Raw genomic sequence first — 21,455 nt, forward strand, 5'->3', positions numbered from 1 at the left:
ATTTCAACACTCTTTTTTCGATTTCAATTATTTCTCCTAAGCAATTTTAGAAGAAACATCTGAGACGATGCAATAAAATTTCCCTCCGGGGGTGATTTTGTTTCAATAAACAAGTTTGCTTCATGTTATGATGCTGCCAGGCTGAAAGCGCATGATGGAGATATCAGATATCTCAGTAAATCACCGGTGGATGTGTCCAGATGGGCTTCTGGCCAGATGTTTTTACGCTCTAAGCCAAATGTCAAATTCCCTGACTTTTCCCTGACTTTCACTGACTAAAAAGTAAAATTTCCAAGAACTATAGTGAATGAAACTCAGTCTTTGAAGTGATAGTTTTTTAGCCAAAGCTCTTAAAATGTACATTTTTCCTGGCATTTTGCCTTAGTTAAGAGCTACAGGTGACTGCATTTGACTTAAGTGATTGCCAAGTGACAAGCAGGAAGGGAATAAACGGTACTGAAGATAACCATAACAATACGCACAAATGTGTGAAAAAACACAATTAAAAAATACAGTATAGAAAAATTACATTTTGATAAATGGAAACTAAAATTTATTATATTCCATGACTTCGACAAAAAAATATATAAAATTCCATGACTTTCAATGTCTGGAATAGATCTTTTAAAATTCCAGGATATTCCAGAAATTTGGTGACCCGTGGGAACCCTGTTTTTAATCGTTCGTCTCTATGTGCCGCTAGTCATCACACAAACATCTGGTCCGTACATTCCTAAGACAGACATCTGATGCCAGAGAGATTTTTTTAGCTCAAGTGTGCATAATGTTTTTGTTTCTATGAGATGAAGTAAAGAGAAGCTGTGAGAACAGAAGTGATTGTGGTTTAATTGAAGTTTAGCGGTTTGATGAAATCTTACACCGCTGGAAAAACATGTGAAGATATTCATCGGGACTGATATATTTTTATCAAAATGTTTTTCGCCAAATACTCCATTTTTTATAAAAGCCTTAAAGATCTTTGTGATGTGATGAAAATATGGTCCACATCCAAATAAAATATAAAAGGTAATGTTTAATATAATATTTGTGTTAATTTTCATGCCAATTTTGTAATGTTATTTTTTTGTATTTGTATTTATTTCACTTGATATTTTTAATTGTTATTAAATTGCTTTTTATTGCTAAATGATTTAATATTATATATATATATACATATATATATACAGTATATATAAATTTCAGATTTTTTAATTATTATTTATTTATTAATAATTTTATTTCATGTAATGCCTCAACTTAAACCTTATTTCTAATCTAACGTTTCTCATTTTTTTAAACAAAATTTTATAAAAAAATAGTTTTAGTTTAAAAATTAACCATTTATTATCAAGAATGATCTATTAACTAGTGTCACCACATATTTCAACCTAATAAACAAACACGTTTACACGGACTGTAGAGTTTCTGGCTCTTAAAGTCGACATAAACAGCTAATCATTTTACTTTTATAAGAAATAATAATTCTGATGACAAACTTTGTGTCAATGTCATGGCATGATGTGCTAGGAACGTGTATGAAGAAAGTAAACCGAATCAATTTTGATTTCATGTTAACTTTAGAAAGTAAACAAAGAAAGTCATACATCAATCCAATGCTGTGATTTGTTTAACTCCAGTCTACGCCGCGTCTCCGTGTCTTTTCCGTGCGCTGTACAACTTTATACTAAGACTGGGCAGATCGTAGAGCTCCTGGAGGTGAAAGAGTTTCTCAAATCTGTCCACGAAGCTGTTCTCTGGATCCAGACGAAACCTCATGGCCCATAAGATGACGGTGTTATCAGAACACAGGTGCATGAAGGTCTCCATCAGCTCGTCCAGGTATGGATGTGAATAAACCACATCTGCAGCCATGATGTAGTCGTATTGAGCCGACGCCCGTGGGAAGCGTTCTTCCAGCTGTTGGCCCCAGCTGAGCTCGGTCACGTGCGGCTCGTGGCGACAGCGTCCTCGGGTGTTGTGTAGAATGTTGTGCCTCAGGTTACCCAGAACATCCGGCAGGTCCGTAGAGGTCACCTTTGCACCTGGACAGAAAGAACGGTATTATTGTGTTTATTAACAACACCATACGGACCATATCTGGTCTCTTACCTAAAAGGCTGGTTACTATGGTAACCAGTCCCGTCCCGGCTCCCAGTTCAATGATGTTCTTATCCATGAGGTTGTATTCGTCACGGTGAGTGTCGAGGAAATGGCACAACACCATGGCCTTAAAAGAGGACGTCACAGGTGTTATCTTAACCACTTTTCCCTTCGTAGTTAACATGAATGCTGACTGATAAGCACACTGCAGTGATACGTACAGAAGGCCAGAGCACAGCCCCGTAGCAGTCTGTAGACTCTGAGATTTTAATCTCCATGTCTGCGAAGATGTAACCTTCCCACGCTTGTATTTTGATCAGCGATGGACGGAAATGTCTCTTCATTATTTCTGCGGCCAGCTCGACGTCCGCCGACGCTTCTGAAGTGACAAAAAGAAAACACCTGCTGCATAATGGTAGAATGTTACTCGTAAAAATAACATTTACATTTAGCAGACGCTTTTATCCAGTGCGACTTACATTGCATTGTATTATACATTTTGTTTCTGACTACGTGAAATCACCTGGGATCGAACCCATGACCTCGCCTCCAACCACTGAGCCACAGGAAAAACCTTAACCTTGATTTGCATGCTTTTCTACAAATAAACCCCAAAATATGACTACTACAGTTAACCAAGGTAACCACTTATTCAACATGGTTTTGCTATAGTAACCATAGTTTAATGTATAGTGTAACCTTATAAAAAAGAAAACTTACTTATTTTACTGTTGGTTTTTTTTACAGATTTTTTCACGTATAATGTCCAAAAACTGTCATTTTACTGTACTATCAAAAACTATCAAATTACAGAAGAAGACTGCAATTTTAAACAGGAAAAACATGTCATTTTATGAAGAAACAGCATTTTTTTACAGTGTACTTTTGAAATATAATGTATTCACGAACAGTATTAAAAATGAGCGAAATATACTCAAAACTGTGAAAAGGTTCATTTATCTTAAGACTTTTAAGTGTGTTTAACGTTTTCGATATTTTGAGTTAAAACAAATAGGAAGTCACTGTCACTTAACTGAAAAATCTTAATTTAATCTTCCATTGACGTCAGAGCGATTCCCAGCATGCTTTGTGTGGACTGGATAATGGAGGTAAATCTTAAAATAAAGCGTTCTTTTATGTACACTGTAAAAAAATCCCGTTAAAAAACGCATAAAGTAGGCTACTCGCAGAAAATTACCAGTACATTTTCCTTTATTTTACGGACATTTCCGTTAATGCTAAAATGTAAGTTAATGCAGTGCAAAATGTAAAATACAGGTAAAACAACTGTAAAAATGAATACGGAAAATTCCTTCATATTAATACAGTATATTGTACCCTATTTTTTATATATATTTTTAGAGTGTATTTATATCAAGATTACAACGGAGGAGGCTTCTAAATGTTTAGTATTCTGTTATTTAAAGAGTTTTGTAACATTAGTGATTTTAAGAGGTTACCATTGTGCAGACGAGTAGAGCGTTTGCTTATGAGGAAAACAGACTCGTTTCAAATCTTACCTGTTTGATCTGAAGGCATTACATTGGTAATGGCTATTGTTCCTTCATGATAACACTGATCATTTTGTTCAAAGTGAAACTCAAGTAAATGTAAAATGGAGTAATGAAAAAAGAATTGTATTCCAAATTAATCATTTTGAGTTTGCTGTTCTAATGTGTTTAGTGCTCTTTACTCAAAAGAATTGAGTTTAAGTTTTGAGGTAATAAGTTTCCACAAATATTTTGAGTTATCTTAACTTATCTGGGTTGACAAGAACAGTAGGGGCATATTTTAATTTTTGTCAGTAAAAAAAATGTTATTTTATCATACGGAAGTCGTTGTTTCTGTTAAATTGATCATTTATTGAAGAAAACAATATTTCTGTCTCAAATTCTGCATGCGACCCCGTTGCTGTCTGAATTATCTCCTTAAAACACATTGAACATTCTGTTACATTGTGACTCACAGGAAGTGACATCATCTGAATCCTGTTGACAGCAGTTGAGAAAAATGTTAAATATTCTCATTCTGTTTTGTCAAATTGTATACACTTTAAAGTGATATTTACTGTATAGTACATTGCTGTTATACAAAATATTCATTTTTAGAAATCAAAATCAATCAATTTTAGTTTAAGACTTCTGTCAGAAACCGCCAGTTTGACTTCCTCAAGTGGATTTTAAACAACATTTTCAAAGAGTTTTTAAAGTTCGTTGGATTAAAGGGGAATATATAGGGAAAATGTATAGGAAATCACTGGGAATTAGCAAAATTGCAGGTTAGTCTATGGAACCTAAACGTAGTTGAAAAAAACATCTTTTAGCAAAATCCTGATAAACGATATAAAAAAGTTTCCAAAAATTGACTGGAAATTTTCCTCCCCTTTGCGACCCTTTTCACAGACCTTTTGTTAAGATAACAGATCCTGTAACCTCATGAAACAGAAAACTGCATGAGAAAAGAGAATGAACGTAACTATGATTGTAAACACATCGAGTCTCCAGTGATTTGTTTTGCGCAGGTGTTCATCAGACGGAAGTAATGTTATATAAGAGACACACAGGTGCTGTTTTATGATTCATTATGAGCAGGTGTATGATTTAACACCACATGTGTGTTCTTTAGTCATTTATCGTCCAGTCTAGACAGGGTCTGACAGTAAACCAGATAGAAAAGTTTTACTTATGTCTGCTGTGTTAAGACAACTTCAGCGCATACATTCACACTGGCAGAGAATGTTTATTTATCTGTCATGTATAGAAAACAATATATTTACACCCACCCTCGACACTGGTTCCATTCTGCTCCATTTCTCTCTTCTTCTCTTCGATAATTCCTTATAAGTTGATCTGAAGTCGAGGCGTCCGGCTCCCTCTCATTGGTCTCTGTAGGTTACTCTCAATGACGTTTGACTGACAGAAGCAGGTGCTGTGAATGGAGGTCAGAGGGGGAGAAAGGGAACCCTTTTGCAGCATAATACAGCATAGAGTAGCAGTAAACACACATATTGGCACGATCACGAGTTATCATAACTGAGGGATGATCAAGTCATGCTTTGGCTTGGAAACAGGAATGCAGATTGTGTTTTGGAGAAGCTTATTATAACTCTTCAACCTGTAACAGCTGAGCTCCTTTGACCTTTACAGTGAACTGTTGTGGTGTTTTCCAGTAGATTTCAAGGTATCCAAATCTTTGAAGCCGTTGCGTTTCACTCATCTATTAAGGCTTGGGGTCATCCAGAGGCCCTCGGCTAAAAATACTGATTTCGATCACTCTTCCTGTGAAGAACAGATATACTTAAATAATAAAATGCCAATGTTTTGTAGAAGGGGACCAAAATGAAAACTTGTACCTAAATTCTGAAGGCTACAATGTTAAAACTAAGATTTTTTATTTTTTGGTGTGTGGTTCCATAAAGAACTTTTTGTTCTTTTGCATGCCATCATTTAAAGGGATAGTTCACCCCAAAATAAAAATTCTTAATTTATTTACTCTGATGTCAGCTAAAACCTTCTGTGGACCACAAAAGAAGATATTTTGAGAAATGTCTCAGTGGTTTTGTGTTCATACAATGAAAGTCAATGGGGTCCATTTTTCTTCGGTTACCGGCGTTCTTTAAAATTTCTTCATTTGTGTTCTGCAGAAGAATTATTTATTTTATAGTATTTTAAATGGTTATTTACCAAAAACATCAACATTTTATGCCTGGGAAGTAACATTTTGATGACTTTACACGATATGGCCATTATTGTAAAAAATGCTTTAATTACAATTCGGATCACAGACTTTTTTTTAGGAAGTGTCAATTTCATATAAATTCGTACAATGTGAATAGGACAAAAACGTATCATTCCCCCACCACTAAATCTAATGTCACTGGGCGAAAAAACAGACCGTACAAAATTATACGAATGAGCAATTTAGTAAAACAGTGCGATGAGATTGTGTTGGCATTTTCATCTCATCTCTTTTTTTCATTTTAGATCCTGATAAACTGTAAGATGCTTTTATACTGAAACAAGCATAAATGATCAGACCTCAATTACATCACAATACATATTCAAATACGCATTTAATAATTTACACAACATGCTAATTGAAACTCAAAACACTTCATGATTACGCTTCATATTCAGTCAATCTCAAATACGCTGTCATGACTTATTTTTGCCCCTTCCTCTCCCTCCAGTGCGCTTTCCTCTTCCTCTCGTCTTGCCCTCGAAGAACACAGAGCGCGCTATAACCATAGCGACACCCCTCCCGCGCTCCGCCTCATCCTCTGAGCTGGAGCTGCTGCACGCCGCTCGCATCATCACCTGCTTCCTGTCCCGAGTAACTCCACTGGCTTTCCCGTCCCACGTTGTCTCCTCCGGCACGTCAGTAGATGAGCCCATAAACCCTCCTGATAAGGGGGCTCGCTGTATGCCACTCTCATCCTTGCCCGCTTTAGATGGAGACGGCTCTTCATCGTCTTCCTCCTCTCTTTCTTTTCTCTTGAGGCAGGTGACGGCTCTGCGCAGACGCTGACTGCGTATGCACTGCCTCTCCTGCTGCTCCAGGCGGAAGAAGGAATCGATGCGCAGCTGAGTCTGCAAGACATTAGGATTAAAAAAATGAAGATAAAAAAAGTCCAACTGTTATGTGCAAACACAGGAGGCTAATTCATATAAATTTGTACGATTTTAATCCATTTACGTTTAGTACGAACAGCTCGATAAATATATGTCCATGTTGAATTGAATAAATGTCCGTATGCCATCTAGTAAATGAATGAATGTATTTCACCTGTTGAGCGTTAAATTGTTTTAACACCGGCTGTAAAATCTCGTCCGTTTTTTTGCTGTTCCAACCAAATCGGCTTGCACAGAACTTAAGATGCGTTAAGAAAAATAGTCAAATAAAATATAGCACTGTGAAAAGATACTGACATGCAAGTAAAACACAAGGATATTCTTGAAGGAGGTCCAGCTGTGGGCGGCCCCAGCTGAAGGAGGCGTCTGATTGGTCCACAGTGGGATGGAGGTACGCCTGAGCCACAACAGGGTTCGGAAAACCAGGATGAAGCTGAAGATCTCGGAGCTTCTTCTTGACTTTTGTGTCTTTGGGATTGGCAGTCACTTTCTTCTTCTCCTGAGCCTCAGACCACCAGTTACTACATCAGAAGATCAGAAATCTGTCGTCTGTACCAGATGTGTTTTATTTGAAACAACGTTGAAGTTTTTCTTACCTGAAATCGTAGAGAGGCTGTAGGCCGGTACCAGGAAATTCATTCAGTATCTCCATTCCTGTGACGTAACCCACACCTGAGATGCCCTCCGTGTAGTCACTGCCCAGCAGATAGGCCAGATTTATCAGCTTGGTCCGATCCAAACCTACATTAAAACATCGCTTGCGTTACTTTCTCCTTCATATGAGTTCGGACTTTAAACTCGGCCTTGAGCGTCGAAGATTCTCACCCAGTTGATTCTGCATGTCTGTGCACTGGTAATGCTCCACATACTTGTTCTGGTTGAAAAAGTTCTTGTAGACTTGGCGGCCGCCGAAGAGCCAGATGTCGCTGTCGTCTGTGATGGTGCCGTGCGTTTGGTCCAGGTGGTCTAGCGTGGCACATTGGGCTTCGGCCTCCGTGGGTGCGACAATGAAGGGCACACCGAATAATCGCAACAGCTCCTGAGAGCCATTCAGAGAGCAGCTTTGATTAAATATCAGATAAATGCACGTTCTTTATAAGGCACAGGCTCGGGCGGGAAGCATTCTACCATACTACTTAGACTATTTCTGTAGGATGTATACTAAGCAAGGTGTCAACTTTCGGTGTCCTCAGACTCTGCAGACGACCTACCCTTATGCCAAAAATAGTAACTTCAGAAAAATGGAAAATAATTTTGTCTCTTAATTTTCTATTATTTCACACATTTTTGTTTCGTAAGGGGACATTTACAGTATACACACAGCACGCTGTACATTGATCACACGTGCACTCTCAAAAGCATAAACTTGTACACATGTGCACGCTCACACAATGAAAAGAAAATGTGTTACTTGTCCAATTTACTTCATTTTAACAAGTTAATGCAACACAATTTTCTCATGTTCAGTACTCTAACTTAATCCATTCAAGTTGAGTCTACATGAATGATTTGTGTTGCGTTAACATAAGCGTGCTCACCTGACTCTCCTGACACATCTGTCCCGTCACCGTGGAGCTGGTTCTCTCCTGCTGCTGCTGTTGTTGCTTCAGGCTGGTCTGTTCTTCCTCTAGATCTCTCTCTAACTGCTCAAGCTCCTCCTGCAGGAAATCAAGCATTCATCTCAACTCTACACTCCAGCACTAACAGCTTCAGCTCACGTGCATATTTACCACATCAATCTGATTCCATTCTTCAACAGCAGGTTCATTTTCTGACGCCTTCATCTGACTGATGTTTCCAGCACTGAGATCTTCCTCTTTTTCTTCCTCTGCCTCCTTCACATCCACGTCATCTGACGTGCTCTGATTGGCTGATTGCTCTTCTGCTTTGGCGTGAGGTTCTTCTACATCATACACCTCGATAAAACTCTCTGTCAAACACCAAACAAACACACAAGATGTATGAGACTCAAGTGTTGCTAGGGTGTTTTGGGTGGTTGTGTTGTGCGTTTGTACCTTCTGAGCTGCTGGATTCTTCTTCAGTCTTCGCGACAATTTCTCTGTTCTCTTTAACCTCTTCATTAACATTTACAGGTTTTTGATCAGAGGAGGCACTTTGTTTTTTTTCATCTTCTGAAACCCCTTCTGGCTCTGCTGGGCTTTTGGGCTGAGAGCGTGAAGCGAGAACATGAGGTGTGCTTGACACTGTCCGCGAGGAAACATCTGGAGTTAGAAAGGAGATATCTTTCCTGTGATCGTTGCTTTGGAGAGCCGCGCTCTCGATTTCGGTTGTCTCTCTCTCAGAGATGCTTTTCTGTTCCTCATTTCCACGATCTCCTAAAGCTTCCCGAATGCCCAACAAAGTCCTGGGTGATACACCTCCATCTCCAGCGATCCGTCTATCGTCAGCAACAATCCGCTTCTCCTCATCCTCCGAGCTGCTCAACATCATATATTTCCTGTTTTTGTGACGTTCCGCGTCGTCCATCATGGCGCTCTGGATGGCGTGTAAAGTTCGAGGTGAAGCACTTCCATCCTTATCTTCCGTTCCTGTTGTTTCGTGTCTGTCATGAGATCTCACTGTGACTGCTTCACTATCATCATCATCAGAGCTGGAGTCCATCATGGCACTCTGGATGGCCTGTAGGGTGCGTGGAGATGGCGGAGCTCCTTCTGACGGCTGCTGACTCTCAGTCTGTTCTGATGATGAGGAAGGATTGTTCTCATCATCTGCGATGGGTTTCCAAAGTGGCTCAGGCTTGCCTTTCGGTCTCTCCTTCCTCGCCCACGGAGTACTGGACCATAGTGCAGGAGTCGGCTGGCTGTCTGCGGCATCGGCGCGCTTCTGAGAACCTGAAGAACATCAGAACAATATCATTGTTTTATGCATCAAACATGTCCTACAACACATAAAATGGCTTTATTAAGACCTTTAATCAGGATGTAATGAGAAGAATCCTCCGAGACGAGACGTCGCACTTCCACGTCCTGCTGTTTCCCCTTTCCGTACTGCTGCTCCACCCCCCCAGAGCTGTGATGACTCATTTCCTGCTCTACGCCCTCCAAACGTTGGTTGAGATTGTTTCTATGCAGGAGGCCGGCCAGCTGATACTGCGAGAACTCACTTGAGCACTGCAGACCAGAGAGAAGAGAGTAAAAAATAACATCAGCAAATATACAGTTATGTTTTCTCTCCGTTTAAGCAGCCGTACTTCTGGAGGTTTGTGATACAGCGTGCGTCGTCTCTTGCTGAACTCCTTCATTTCTTTCAAGATTTCATGTTTCACCTCCGGCGGCATGAGTGAAAACTCCTCTGAATTGATGTCGACAGCGTCAGGGTTTTCATAGATCTCCTGTTGAATACAAACAAAGTTAATACGTGCGGCTCGTGTGATTTGTAACTCATTCTGTGAGCTCCGATGTGACTGGTGACCAACCTGAAATCTGCTGTTGGGCTGCACGGATTCATCTTCATCTCTCTCCATCTCCTCTTCTGAACTAAAGCAGCAGTTTGTGAGGTCCAAGAAATGGTCAAGAAAATTATGAAAATACGAATGAAAATTTGTTTCTGTCATCATCATTATTACATGCTTTTCTTATTCTCACCTGCTCTGTTCTTTCTCCTCATGGACGGGAAGAGCAGGCAGGACATACATGTCATCTGCCTCATCCCGTCTCACCGAGGAGAGGCTGGGTATCGCCTCTTGACTGCAGTTATAAAACACACAACCAAAATGTTGAAGCATAATAATCCAGATGAATCGTGATGCTCACATCATTCTGTTTGACGAAATATTATGCATGTGCGTTTTACCTTGAATCCCCTAAAGCAGCTTTGATGGCCTGTCTCTTCAAAAACGTCCTGAACAGTTTTTCATTGGTCTGCCTGGACTCACGTGTCATGTCCTCCCTCCGCTGTCTCCTCAGCGCCTAAAGAACACATTAAAAAATCTCTCAGAAGCCACATTCTCCGATCTCATGTTTGACGTCACGCACATATCAACTATCACAGCTCTCTGTTTCTGAACTCACCAGCGTCTGTTTCTTAAGCAGCGGAGCATCTCCATCATACACGAAGATTGGTTTGATCCGGAAGAACAGCAGCTTACAGAGGCGATGGAAGAGTGTGAGGAGATGAGCGTTCTGAACGCTGTTTCCATCTCGATCCCGAACACCTTTGATGGCCTGATTCAGCCAGATACTGATATCTGTGATGGCTCAGTTATGGATCTAAACAGACCAGACACGACTGAATACAACTAAAACAATTCATACAAATATAATCTTTCATGACCACTGGCCACACTTACATACACCATACCATATTTAGGCAAATACCATGGTATTTACCCCAGGTCTCATGAAAAATGTTTTTTTTTATTCAGCTAAGTGAGATGAAACGGCAGATGGTGTACAGGTCAGGATACCGACAGCTAAAATCTTCCCCTCCAGGGTTTCAGGGTTGATGGGTTTTCCAGTGGTCTCCACGAGCTTCCACAGTCCATGAACTCCCATTACACCTGCTCACAGACCTGAGATCAACACATAAACACAAACTCACATTTAGAAGAAATACTGGGGATCAATCTATGCATCTGCCTAGCTATATGAATCGCATACATATTTAGGCTATCCGAGTGTTGCTGCAAAAACACGCAGGAAAATACAACAATAAAATTGATTAGAACTAACGATTAAAGTTCAGCGAAACGTCTAAATATGAATGGTTTTAATGATGTGTCGTAAATGTGATACATTTAAGAGTAAGAACATGGTTTAAAAAGAAAATATTTTATAATATCTCACTGTTCTTAGAGCTGATGCGCGTCCGAACACATAACCAGTCCCTTGGAAACGAGCGCTGAACACGAGTTCCGAGTGCATTAGTTCCGCTTCCGCTTAGTCGCTTCAGCTGTTTCCGCTTTAACATGGAAACTGTGAGCGGTGTGTCTGGTACGTGGCAAAATTCATCACCAAATATCAGCATTTAACATTTGGTAAGTTCATTAATATCGTCATGATTTCGTTTACATAACGCTTTACATAACGGTGTTGTTCTTTGTTGACCTTTGTCTTTAGTCAAAGCGGCTCGCGCCAGATAAACAAACGGCGATTGAGATAAACTCGGGACAAAGATCACAACCCTTGTTTACCAACACTTGTGTGTTTATGTTGTGAGGAAACAATATTAATATAGTGAACCATAAAACTTATATGTTTTATTTAGTTTGTGATATATTGACGGTAGGTCTATAAAGAACGTGATTTATAGACATTTGTCTGTCTCTGCATTTTTTCTTAGACAGTGTTTGACTGCGGTCAAGCCAGCCGCGGTTTGAAAATACACGGTCAAGCCAGCCGCTGTTTAGGTTCAGATGCGCGCTTATTGAGTGGTTTACGGTACATTACGGGAACACCGCTTGTAAAGCTTTATTTAAATGTAGATGATCCGCCCCTACAGAAATCCATCATCAGTTTTTTCTACTTATTAGAAATAATGTTTCTATAGGCATTTGAAGTGGAAGAAATGTGTATTTCTCCAAAACGCTACAGTAAAATAAGTCCATATATGGTGTGCATATAGTGTGGGATGGCCCCTCACAGAAATCCATCATCAGTTTTTTCTACTTATTAGAAATAATGTTTCTATAGGCATTTGAAGTGGAAGAAATGTGTATTTCTCCAAAACGCTACAGTAAAATAAGTCCATATATGGTGTGCATATAGTGTGGGATGGCCCCTATAGAAACCCACCATCAGTTTTTTCTACTTATTAGAAATAATGTTTCTATAGGCATTTGAAGTGGAAAAATGTGTATTTCTCCAAAACGCTACAGTAAAATAAGTCCATATATGGTGTGCATATAGTGTGGGATGGCCCCTACAGAAATCCATCATCAGCTTTTTTCTACTTATTAGAAATAAAGTTTCTATAGGCATTTGAAGTGGAAAAATGTGTATTTCTCCAAAATGCTACAGTAAAATAAGTCCATATATGGTGTGCATATAGTGTGGGATGGCCCCTACATGAAATCCCACCATCAGTTTTTTCTACTTATTAGAAATAATGTTTCTATAGGCATTTGAAGTGGAAGAAATGTGTATTTCTCCAAAATGCTACGAATAAGTCATATAGGTGTGCAATAATGGTCCCCATAATCATCGCTTCTATAGAATTAGTATACGCTTGTAGATATATGGTTTCCAAATGTAAGGGTCTTATGGGTGCATTGTCCCTACAGAAATCCGACATCAGTTTTTTCTACTTATTAGAAATAATGTTTCTACAGGCATTTCAAATGAAAATGTGTATTTCTCCAAAACGCTACAGTAAAATAAGTCCATATATGGTGTGCATATAGTGTGGGATGGCCCCTACAGAAATCCACCATCAGTTTTTTCTACTTATTAGAAATAATGTTTCTATAGGCATTTGAAGTGGAAAATGTGTATTTCTCCAAAACGGCTACAGTAAAATAAGTCCATATATGGTGTGCATATAGTGTGGGATGGCCCCTACAGAAATCCATACATCAGTTTTTTCTACTTATTAGAAATAATGTTTCTATAGGCATTTGAAGTGGAAAAATGTGTATTTCTCCAAAACGCTACAGTAAAATAAGTCCATATATGGTGTGCATATAGTGTGGGATGGCCCCTACAGAAATCCATCATCAGTTTTTTCTACTTATTAGAAATAATGTTTCTATAGGCATTTGAAGTGGAAAAATGTGTATTTCTCCAAAACGCTACAGTAAAATAAGTCCATATATGGTGTGCATATAGTGTGGGATGGCCCCTACAGAAATCCATCATCAGTTTTTTCTACTTATTAGAAATAATGTTTCTATAGGCATTTGAAGTGGAAAAATGTGTATTTCTCCAAAACGCTACAGTAAAATAAGTCCATATATGGTGTGCATATAGTGTGGGATGGCCCCTACAGAAATCCATCATCAGTTTTTTCTACTTATTAGAAATAATGTTTCTATAGGCATTTGAAGTGGAAAAATGTGTATTTCTCCAAAACGCTACAGTAAAATAAGTCCATATATGGTGTGCATATAGTGTGGGATGGCCCCTACAGAAATCCATCATCAGTTTTTTCTACTTATTAGAAATAATGTTTCTATAGGCATTTGAAGTGGAAAAATGTGTATTTCTCCAAAACGCTACAGTAAAATAAGTCCATATATGGTGTGCATATAGTGTGGGATGGCCCCTACAGAAATCCATCATCAGTTTTTTCTACTTATTAGAAATAATGTTTCTATAGGCATTTGAAGTGGAAAAATGTGTATTTCTCCAAAATGCTACAGTAAAATAAGTCCATATATGGTGTGCATATAGAGTGGGATGGCCCCTATAGAAACCCACCATCAGTTTTTTCTACTTATTAGAAATATAGTCTTTCAATAGGCATTTGGAAGTAGAAAATATTGTATTTCTCCAAAACGTTACAGTCGAAATATATCTCATATCTCGTGTGCATATAGTGTGGGTATGGTCTCCTACTTAAACCCATTCCATCATCAGTTTTTTCTACTTATGAGAAATAATTTCTATAGGCATTTGAAGTGGAGAAATGTGTATTTCTCCAAAATGCTACAGTAAAATAAGTCCATATATGGTGTGCATATAGTGTGGGATGGCCCCTACAGAAATCCCACCATCAGTTTTTTCTACTTATTAGAAATAATGTTTCTATATCAAATTGAAGTGAAAATGTGTATTTCTCCAAAACGCTACAGTAAAATAAGTCCATATATGGTGTGCATATAGTGTGGGATGGCCCCTACAGAAATCCACCATCAGTTTTTCTACTTATTAGAAATAATGTTTCTATAGGCATTTGAAGTGGAGAAATGTGTATTTCTCCAAAATGCTACAGTAAAATAAGTCCATATATGGTGTGCATATAGTGTGGGATGGCCCCTACAGAAACCACATCCGTTTTTTCTACTTATTAGAAATAATGTTTCTATAGGCATTTGAAGTGGAAAAAATGTGTATTTCTCCAAAACGCTACAGTAAAATAAGTCCATATATGGTGTGCATATAGTGTGGGATGGCCCCCACAGAAATCCATCATCAGTTTTTTCTACTTATTAGAAATAATGTTTCTATAGGCATTTGAAGTGGAGAAATGTGTATTTCTCCAAAACGCTACAGTAAAATAATTCCATTATATGGTGTGCATATAGTGTGGGAATGGCCCCTACAGAAATCCATCATCAGTTTTTTCTACTTATTAGAAATAATGTTTCTATAGGCATTTGAAGTGGAAAAATGTGTATTTCTCCAAAACGCTACAGTAAAATAAGTCCATATATGGTGTGCATATAGTGTGGGATGGCCCCTACAGAAATCCATCATCAGTTTTTTCTACTTATTAGAAATAATGTTTCTATAGGCATTTGAAGTGGAAAAATGTGTATTTCTCCAAAACGCTACAGTAAAATAAGTCCATATATGGTGTGCATATAGTGTGGGATGGCCCCTACAGAAATCCCATCATCAGTTTTTTCTACTTATTAGAAATAATGTTTCTATAGGCATTTGAAGTGGAAAAAATGTGTATTTCTCCAAAAACGCTACAGTAAAATAAGTCCATATATGGTGTGCATATAGAGTGGGATGGCCCCTATCAAAAATCATCATCAGTTTTTTCTACTTATTAGAAATATAGTTTTCAATAGGCATTTGAAGTGGAAAATATTGTATTTCTCCAAAATGTTACAGTGAAATATATCCATATTGTGTGCATATAGTGTATGGACTCCTATCTAAAACCCACCATCATATTTTATAGTACTTATTGAGAAATATAGTTTCATATAGGCATTTGAAGTAGAAAATATTGTATTTCTCCAAAACTGCCTACAGTAAAATAAGTCCATATATGGTGTGCATATAGTGTAGGATGGCCCCTATCAGAAACTCCACCATCAGTTTTTTCTACTTATTAGAAATAATGTTTCTATAGGCTTTCAAAGATTGAAAAATGTGTATTTCTCCAAAACGCTACAGTAAAATAAGTCCATATATGGTGTGCATATAGTGTGGGATGGCCCCTACAGAAATCCACCATCAGTTTTTTCTACTTATTAGAAATAATGTTTCTATAGGCATTTGAAGTGGAGAAATGTGTATTTCTCCAAAACGCTACAGTAAAATAAGTCCATATATGGTGTGCATATAGTGTGGGATGGCCCCTACAGAAATCCACATCAGTTTTTTCTACTTATTAGAAATAATGTTTCTATAGGCATTTGAAGTGGAAAAATGTGTATTTCTCCAAAACGCTACAGTAAAATAAGTCCATATATGGTGTGCATATAGTGTGGGATGGCCCCTACAGAAATCCATCATCAGTTTTTTCTACTTATTAGAAATAATGTTTCTATAGGCATTTGAAGTGGAAAAATGTGTATTTCTCCAAAACGCTACAGTAAAATAAGTCCATATATGGTGTGCATATAGTGTGGGATGGCCCCTACAGAAATCCATCATCAGTTTTTTCTACTTATTAGAAATAATGTTTCTATAGGCATTTGAAGTGGAAAAATGTGTATTTCTCCAAAACGCTACAGTAAAATAAGTCCATTATGGTGTGCATATAGTGTGGGATGGCCCCTACAGAAATCCATCATCAGTTTTTTCTACTTATTAGAAATAATGTTTCTATAGGCATTTGAAGTGGAAAAATGTGTATTTCTCCAAAAGCTACAGTAAAATAAGTCCATATATGGTGTGCATATAGTGTGGGATGGCCCCTACAGAAATCCCACCATCAGTTTTTTCTACTTATTAGAAATAATGTTTCATATAGGCAATTGAGGTGGAAACTGTGGTATTTCTCCAAAAACGCTACAGTAAAATAAGTCCATATATGGTGTGCATATAGTGTGGATGGCCCCTTAAGAAACCCACCATCAGTTTTTTCTACTTATTAGAAATATATGTTTCTATAGGCATTTGAAGTGGAAAAATGTGTATTTCTCCAAAACGTACAGTAAAATAAGTCCATATATGGTGTGCATATAGGTGGGATGGCCCCTATAGAAACCCACCATCAGTTTTTTTCTACTTATTAGAAATAAGTTTCTATAGGCATTTTAAGTAGAAAAATTGTATTTCTCCAAAACGTCTACAGTAAAATAAATCCATATTGTGTGCATATAGTGTGGGTATGGCCCCTACTAGAAACCCACCATCTATTTTTCTACTTATGAGAAATAATGTTTGTATAGTCAATTATATTGGAATAATATTTTTCAAACAAAATGCTTTCAAAAAACATACTGTAATTAAATCTGTTCAAATCCATGGGTACTGTAATTGCAAACTGCATAAACAGTTTTATTAGCAGGACAAAGGTCTAGAAGGCATTAAAATAATACATATTTAAGATACAGACAGAGACATTGGTTTCACAATATAACGTTACAGCAATCATAATGCAAACATTCGGAGAAAAAAACCTGCATAAATTACGACAAAAACGAGATATTCTAAACGTAAAACAAGAAATATGTTATTGACAAGAGACGCGGATCATCTACATTTAAATAAAGCTTTACAAGCGGTGTTCCCGTAATGTACCGTAAACCACTCAATAAGCGCGCATCTGAACCTAAACAGCGGCTGGCTTGACCGTGTATTTTCAAACCGCGGCTGGCTTGACCGCAGTCAAAGACGACACTAGTTAAAATGCTTAGAAGCAAACTTGACCAATCGAAATCCAAAACAATTATATCGATCATATTATAATTCAAATGAAATATTTTTTTATCTTTGGACAAGTAATTTTTGTACTCGGACAAGTGAATGTCAAATTTACTTGTCCGAAGGACAACCACATGACAATGCTTAATGTCAAGCCCTGCATAACGTTTTTATCTACATTTAGCATTAGCATTATTGATAAGCATGTAGGCTAACAACATTTGTGACCCTGTGAAAAACCAAGCTATAGACTCATAATCTAATTAATTATTAGATACTGTAACAAGCATCAAAGATTAATTTCAAGCATTAATTTCACTAAGATTCAAACTTTGAAATGGCATTATTCCGTCAATATTTAATATATTGTTGTTATATTAAAACAGAATATTCTGTAGGATGATTTTATGTAGAAAACAGTTAAAAGACTTTTGCTTGGTTTTCACAAGCAGGGTCACATTTTATAATAAACAACGTTCTAATTGGGGAATTATTTAAAGATAGAAGTAATTCTGGTATGAATGGCATGGAAAGGCTAATATAGTAAGTACATTTGTTTTCTGTTTATGATGAGAGCATTTTAATTGTTACATTACATTTGCTGTTTGCATGTTGTCTGTAGTTTTTTTTATTTACAAATAGGAATTATTAGACTTCCATTAAGAGGGCATTCCCCTAAAGCCACAGAGCCTACAATACATACATACTGGATATCAAAATATAAAATAAAGTGCTTGATAAAAGATCATATCTTGTATCCAACTGGGCTAAATTGATTAAATATTTATTTATTTTCAAAAATCATACTGTCTGGACCTCCGTTTAGAAGAAAATATAAAGACTGGGCCTCTTGGTACTTTAATTGAATACCCCTGTTAGAAACTGTGATATACAGATCATTAAGTAGCAATCATTGTGAAACCATACAGGTTAAACCCCGAGCTTGATATAATACTGTTAAACATATCATTTTAAACAATTGCCATGCTAAATTATAGCTTTTGTTGCTTGTAGACATAACTGCAACATTTATGGTACTGTTTATTTTCTTCTGATAGCACACAGCTGAGATAGTGTGACGGGTGCACATTTTTGCTGATAAGAGTAATGTGTGTTTGCTGAAAAATCGATGGTGATAGTAGCAAAAACAATTTGCACCTACAATGGAAAATGTGTTAAAGTGTACTGGAAATACTAAATGCTTTAAAATGGCTTCATTTATTGTAGAATTTATTACAAAATAAATTATTGCTGTGTTTACTGTTTTGAGTTTGTTTATTTAAATTCATTGCACTTATTTCCATGATAAGTATAAGTGTTATTTGTTGGTCATGCATACAGTTTGATTCTGCAATAAAACATGTAATGTGCAGTTTGCACATTTTAATTCATTGCTCAGTGGAAAAGATCAAAGTAGAATTTCAATGAAGGTAGAAGACAATGTTTTTCAGGTCTGGAGATTTGTTTGACTGGGGTCTATTTTTAGGTGAAAAATTTAAAGAAGCAAAACACTTGAAGGGATAGTTCACCCAAAATTTAAAATTCTGTCTTCATTTACTCAAGTTGTTCCAAACCTGTATACATTTCTTTGTTCTGCTGAACACAAAGTAAGATATTTAGAAGAATGTCAGTAACCAAACAGATCTCATCCCCTATTGATTCCCATAGTATTTATTTTCCATACTATGGCAGTAAATGGGGGATGAGATCTGTTTGGCTACTGACTTTCTTCCAAATATCTTCCTTTGTGTTCAGCAGAACAAAGTAATTTATGCAGGTATGGAACAATCTGAGGGTGAGTAAATGATCACAGAATTTTCATTTTTGGGTGAGCTATCCTTTTAAGCGAAAGTCTTTGTTTGCCCTCGATTTAATATCATTGCTCTCTTGAAGTGACAGTTGAGAAATTCAAGTGATTTGTGATTAATTATTGCAAGAGAAACATTGATTGTACTGATCAGCACTGGGGTCTGGAAAGCTGTACGACAATATATCACTTTTCTAATTTACAAAGCAAAGTCGTTAAACAATAAACTTTAGGGAATGTGCCTTGTCTAGCAATAAAAGTGCAATTTATTGGAAGTTTACAACCATGAATGTGAATCACTTAAAGGATTCAGATAATTGAAAAGGTTTAGCCGCTCATAACTCAAATTATGGGTTCAGCATTGACACCCACCAGATTCTTATTAAAAAGAAAAACAGGAAAAACAATAGGAAAAATAGGTAGAACTAATGAACCAAATCAAGATTATTGTCAAAATATCAATGAAAGCTACCATGTCTTAAACTTTATTAATCCATTGGGAAAGGGAGAAAGCGAGCGTTGTGTAGTAGATGAATGCAGTATAGTAAAGATGTCTGCATACATCTCCCTGTTGACATCATCTCCAGGCAACAACGAAATGAAAAATTACAAAAAAGAAACAAAAAGATTGTCTTCCAGAAAAATCCCTGATGTTTACTGTCTGTATCTATTGTTTAATCTATCAGGAATGCCATTGAGACAAATGCAAATAATTCTGAATGTATTTCTTCATCTCCGGGGCTCTGAAGTATAATCACACCCATCTTATATTCAACATTACTCATGTTCTAACAACACTAGGTACATTTATTATGACCGATACAGGACCAATTGTTAGTGTGAGCTGCTTCATTTATTACTGGGGGCTAATAAGAATAAACAAGCATACCAACATTTCTTACAGCGTTTTATTGACCGAATCACTCAGTGATTGCAGACACACAGATGGGAGGAGAGAGTTATCAGTCCATGCTGTGACTGATAGATTTACACCTTTATATGCATCGACAGTCGATGATTGATGTGGGTTCAACACAGTGGAAAGATGGGCGGTTGGGCTTGTATCTGATGAAAAAAAATGTAAATAAGAACCACAAACACACTACATTGTTTGGTTATAAGTGGAACCTTTATTTTCAAGTTCCTCAAAAAATCTGTCTGCAAAAACTGTCAAAGAAGGAACAGTTTTTTTATTCTCCAAAGAACTATAACCCTAAAAGAGTGAAAATGATTTATTTTCGCTTAACCACAGGTGCAGCAAAGACACATTAAAAAGCACTTTACTCAGTGAAACCGTGATTGTCCATTAATGAAATAATACATCACTTATTCTCCTTTGCTCGTCTCACTCCTGTCCTGTCTTCTCATCCATCCTCAGGAGGGATGTTTTTGATCTCATCGCATTCTGCCCCGTCTTCCTCACTAAACACTGAAAGGCGCTCTCCTGACATTTCTTCATTGCTCTGTTGTCTGGAGGGTTTGATTGGTAGCTTTCCACTTCCATTATTATATCTCAAATGAACCTGCCGCTCGCTGCCCTACTTTAAATACCGTAGTCATGGATAAATCTGCTCCCGTTCACCACCCTGTGAAATATTAAACATATAAGACCTTAGAGAGAGAAAGAGAGAGACGGTGAGTGAGGCGCCCACTAGCCGATGGATCAATAGTTGCATCTCGGAAAGCAATAAATATCCGATTGGTGTGGATATGGTTTTGACTGCGTAGCCATAAGGGATGATTTAATGAGTGCTTATGAATAAAGGGAAAGCACATTCTCTTTTCTGTGTCACACTCTCTCTGAACATGAAGTGAACCTCAGTGAAGTTTGAGGGATGGGTGTATAGGGGAAATGTATGGAACAATACAAGGCTTTTTAGTCAGGGAATGTTCTTATTTCATCATTCATAGTTTCAAATCTGAGTGTGAAATTCATTTTGGCTCTGCTTGCCATTGTGCTGTTTGAGATTGAGAAATCGAGAGTGAAATAAATCTCCTTATAAACTTCAGCTTGTCTTATGAAGTCAATAAAGATCTGCAGTTAAAACTCTCAACTAACAATGCAGTTTGATTTGAAATGAGAAAAAAAGATATACCTGTACATTTGTTTCTTTCGTGGACACAGAGGGCTATCCAGTGTCCATACACTTCAGGGCTACTGTATGTTAAGATTGGCAATGAAAGTATATG

At 37.4% G+C, this 21,455-nt stretch overlaps 3 protein-coding genes across 6 annotated transcripts in view; 1 reads left to right on the forward strand and 2 right to left on the reverse strand.

The window, feature by feature from the left end:
- Nucleotides 1–1,257: 1,257 nt before the first annotated feature.
- Nucleotides 1,258–5,033, reverse strand: mettl21e (methyltransferase like 21e). The gene is made up of 4 exons (XM_057332436.1): nt 4,883–5,033; nt 2,322–2,479; nt 2,110–2,227; nt 1,258–2,042 (listed from the first exon to the last, which is right to left on the reverse strand). The coding sequence occupies exons 1-4, from the start codon at nt 4,908–4,910 to the stop codon at nt 1,639–1,641; spliced, it is 708 nt and encodes a 235-aa protein (XP_057188419.1). The 5' UTR covers nt 4,911–5,033; the 3' UTR covers nt 1,258–1,638.
- Nucleotides 5,034–5,773: 740 nt separating this feature from the next.
- Nucleotides 5,774–11,612, reverse strand: ercc5 (excision repair cross-complementation group 5). 4 transcript variants are annotated; one of them, XM_057331708.1, is made up of 16 exons: nt 11,537–11,612; nt 11,158–11,262; nt 10,763–10,938; nt 10,545–10,660; nt 10,337–10,438; nt 10,168–10,228; nt 9,943–10,083; nt 9,661–9,862; nt 8,747–9,583; nt 8,462–8,661; nt 8,270–8,389; nt 7,557–7,770; nt 7,328–7,472; nt 7,052–7,252; nt 6,886–6,970; nt 5,774–6,689 (listed from the first exon to the last, which is right to left on the reverse strand). In XM_057331708.1, the coding sequence occupies exons 2-16, from the start codon at nt 11,243–11,245 to the stop codon at nt 6,255–6,257; spliced, it is 3,123 nt and encodes a 1,040-aa protein (XP_057187691.1). In that variant the 5' UTR covers nt 11,246–11,262; nt 11,537–11,612; the 3' UTR covers nt 5,774–6,254. The 4 variants fall into 4 exon arrangements, with proteins under 4 accessions (XP_057187691.1, XP_057187694.1, XP_057187693.1 ...); XM_057331711.1 differs by having other exon boundaries at nt 5,775–6,689; nt 10,763–10,960; nt 11,081–11,262; nt 11,537–11,555; XM_057331710.1 differs by having other exon boundaries at nt 5,775–6,689; nt 10,763–10,960; nt 11,052–11,262; nt 11,537–11,555.
- Nucleotides 11,613–21,455, forward strand: part of blzf1 (basic leucine zipper nuclear factor 1) — a 15,239-nt gene continuing 5,396 nt past the window's right edge. Inside the window, exon 1 of the mRNA XM_057331714.1 lies at nt 11,613–11,727. The gene's annotated coding sequence lies outside the window, so the exon portion shown is untranslated. The remainder of the gene's footprint in view (nt 11,728–21,455) is intronic.

The sequence above is a fragment of the Triplophysa rosa genome, linkage group LG4 (assembly GCF_024868665.1).
Source record: "Triplophysa rosa linkage group LG4, Trosa_1v2, whole genome shotgun sequence".
NCBI classification, from domain to species: domain Eukaryota; kingdom Metazoa; phylum Chordata; class Actinopteri; order Cypriniformes; family Nemacheilidae; genus Triplophysa; species Triplophysa rosa.

Excerpts from the sequence above, each read along its gene's own strand:
- mettl21e (XM_057332436.1), bottom strand. The coding sequence starts at position 4,910 with ATGGAGCAGAATGGAACCAGTGTCGAGG. Across the intron at positions 2,228-2,321 it reads GGGCTGTGCTCTGGCCTTCT|GCCATGGTGTTGTGCCATTT; the intron begins GTACGTATCACT and ends TCCTCTTTTAAG. Across the intron at positions 2,043-2,109 it reads CATAGTAACCAGCCTTTTAG|GTGCAAAGGTGACCTCTACG; the intron begins GTAAGAGACCAG and ends CTTTCTGTCCAG.
- ercc5 (XM_057331708.1), bottom strand. The coding sequence starts at position 11,245 with ATGGGAGTTCATGGACTGTGGAAGCTCGTGGAGACCACTGGAAAACCC. Across the intron at positions 10,084-10,167 it reads AGCCCAACAGCAGATTTCAG|GAGATCTATGAAAACCCTGA; the intron begins GTTGGTCACCAG and ends TGTATTCAACAG. Across the intron at positions 9,863-9,942 it reads TGTATCACAAACCTCCAGAA|TGCTCAAGTGAGTTCTCGCA; the intron begins GTACGGCTGCTT and ends TCTGGTCTGCAG.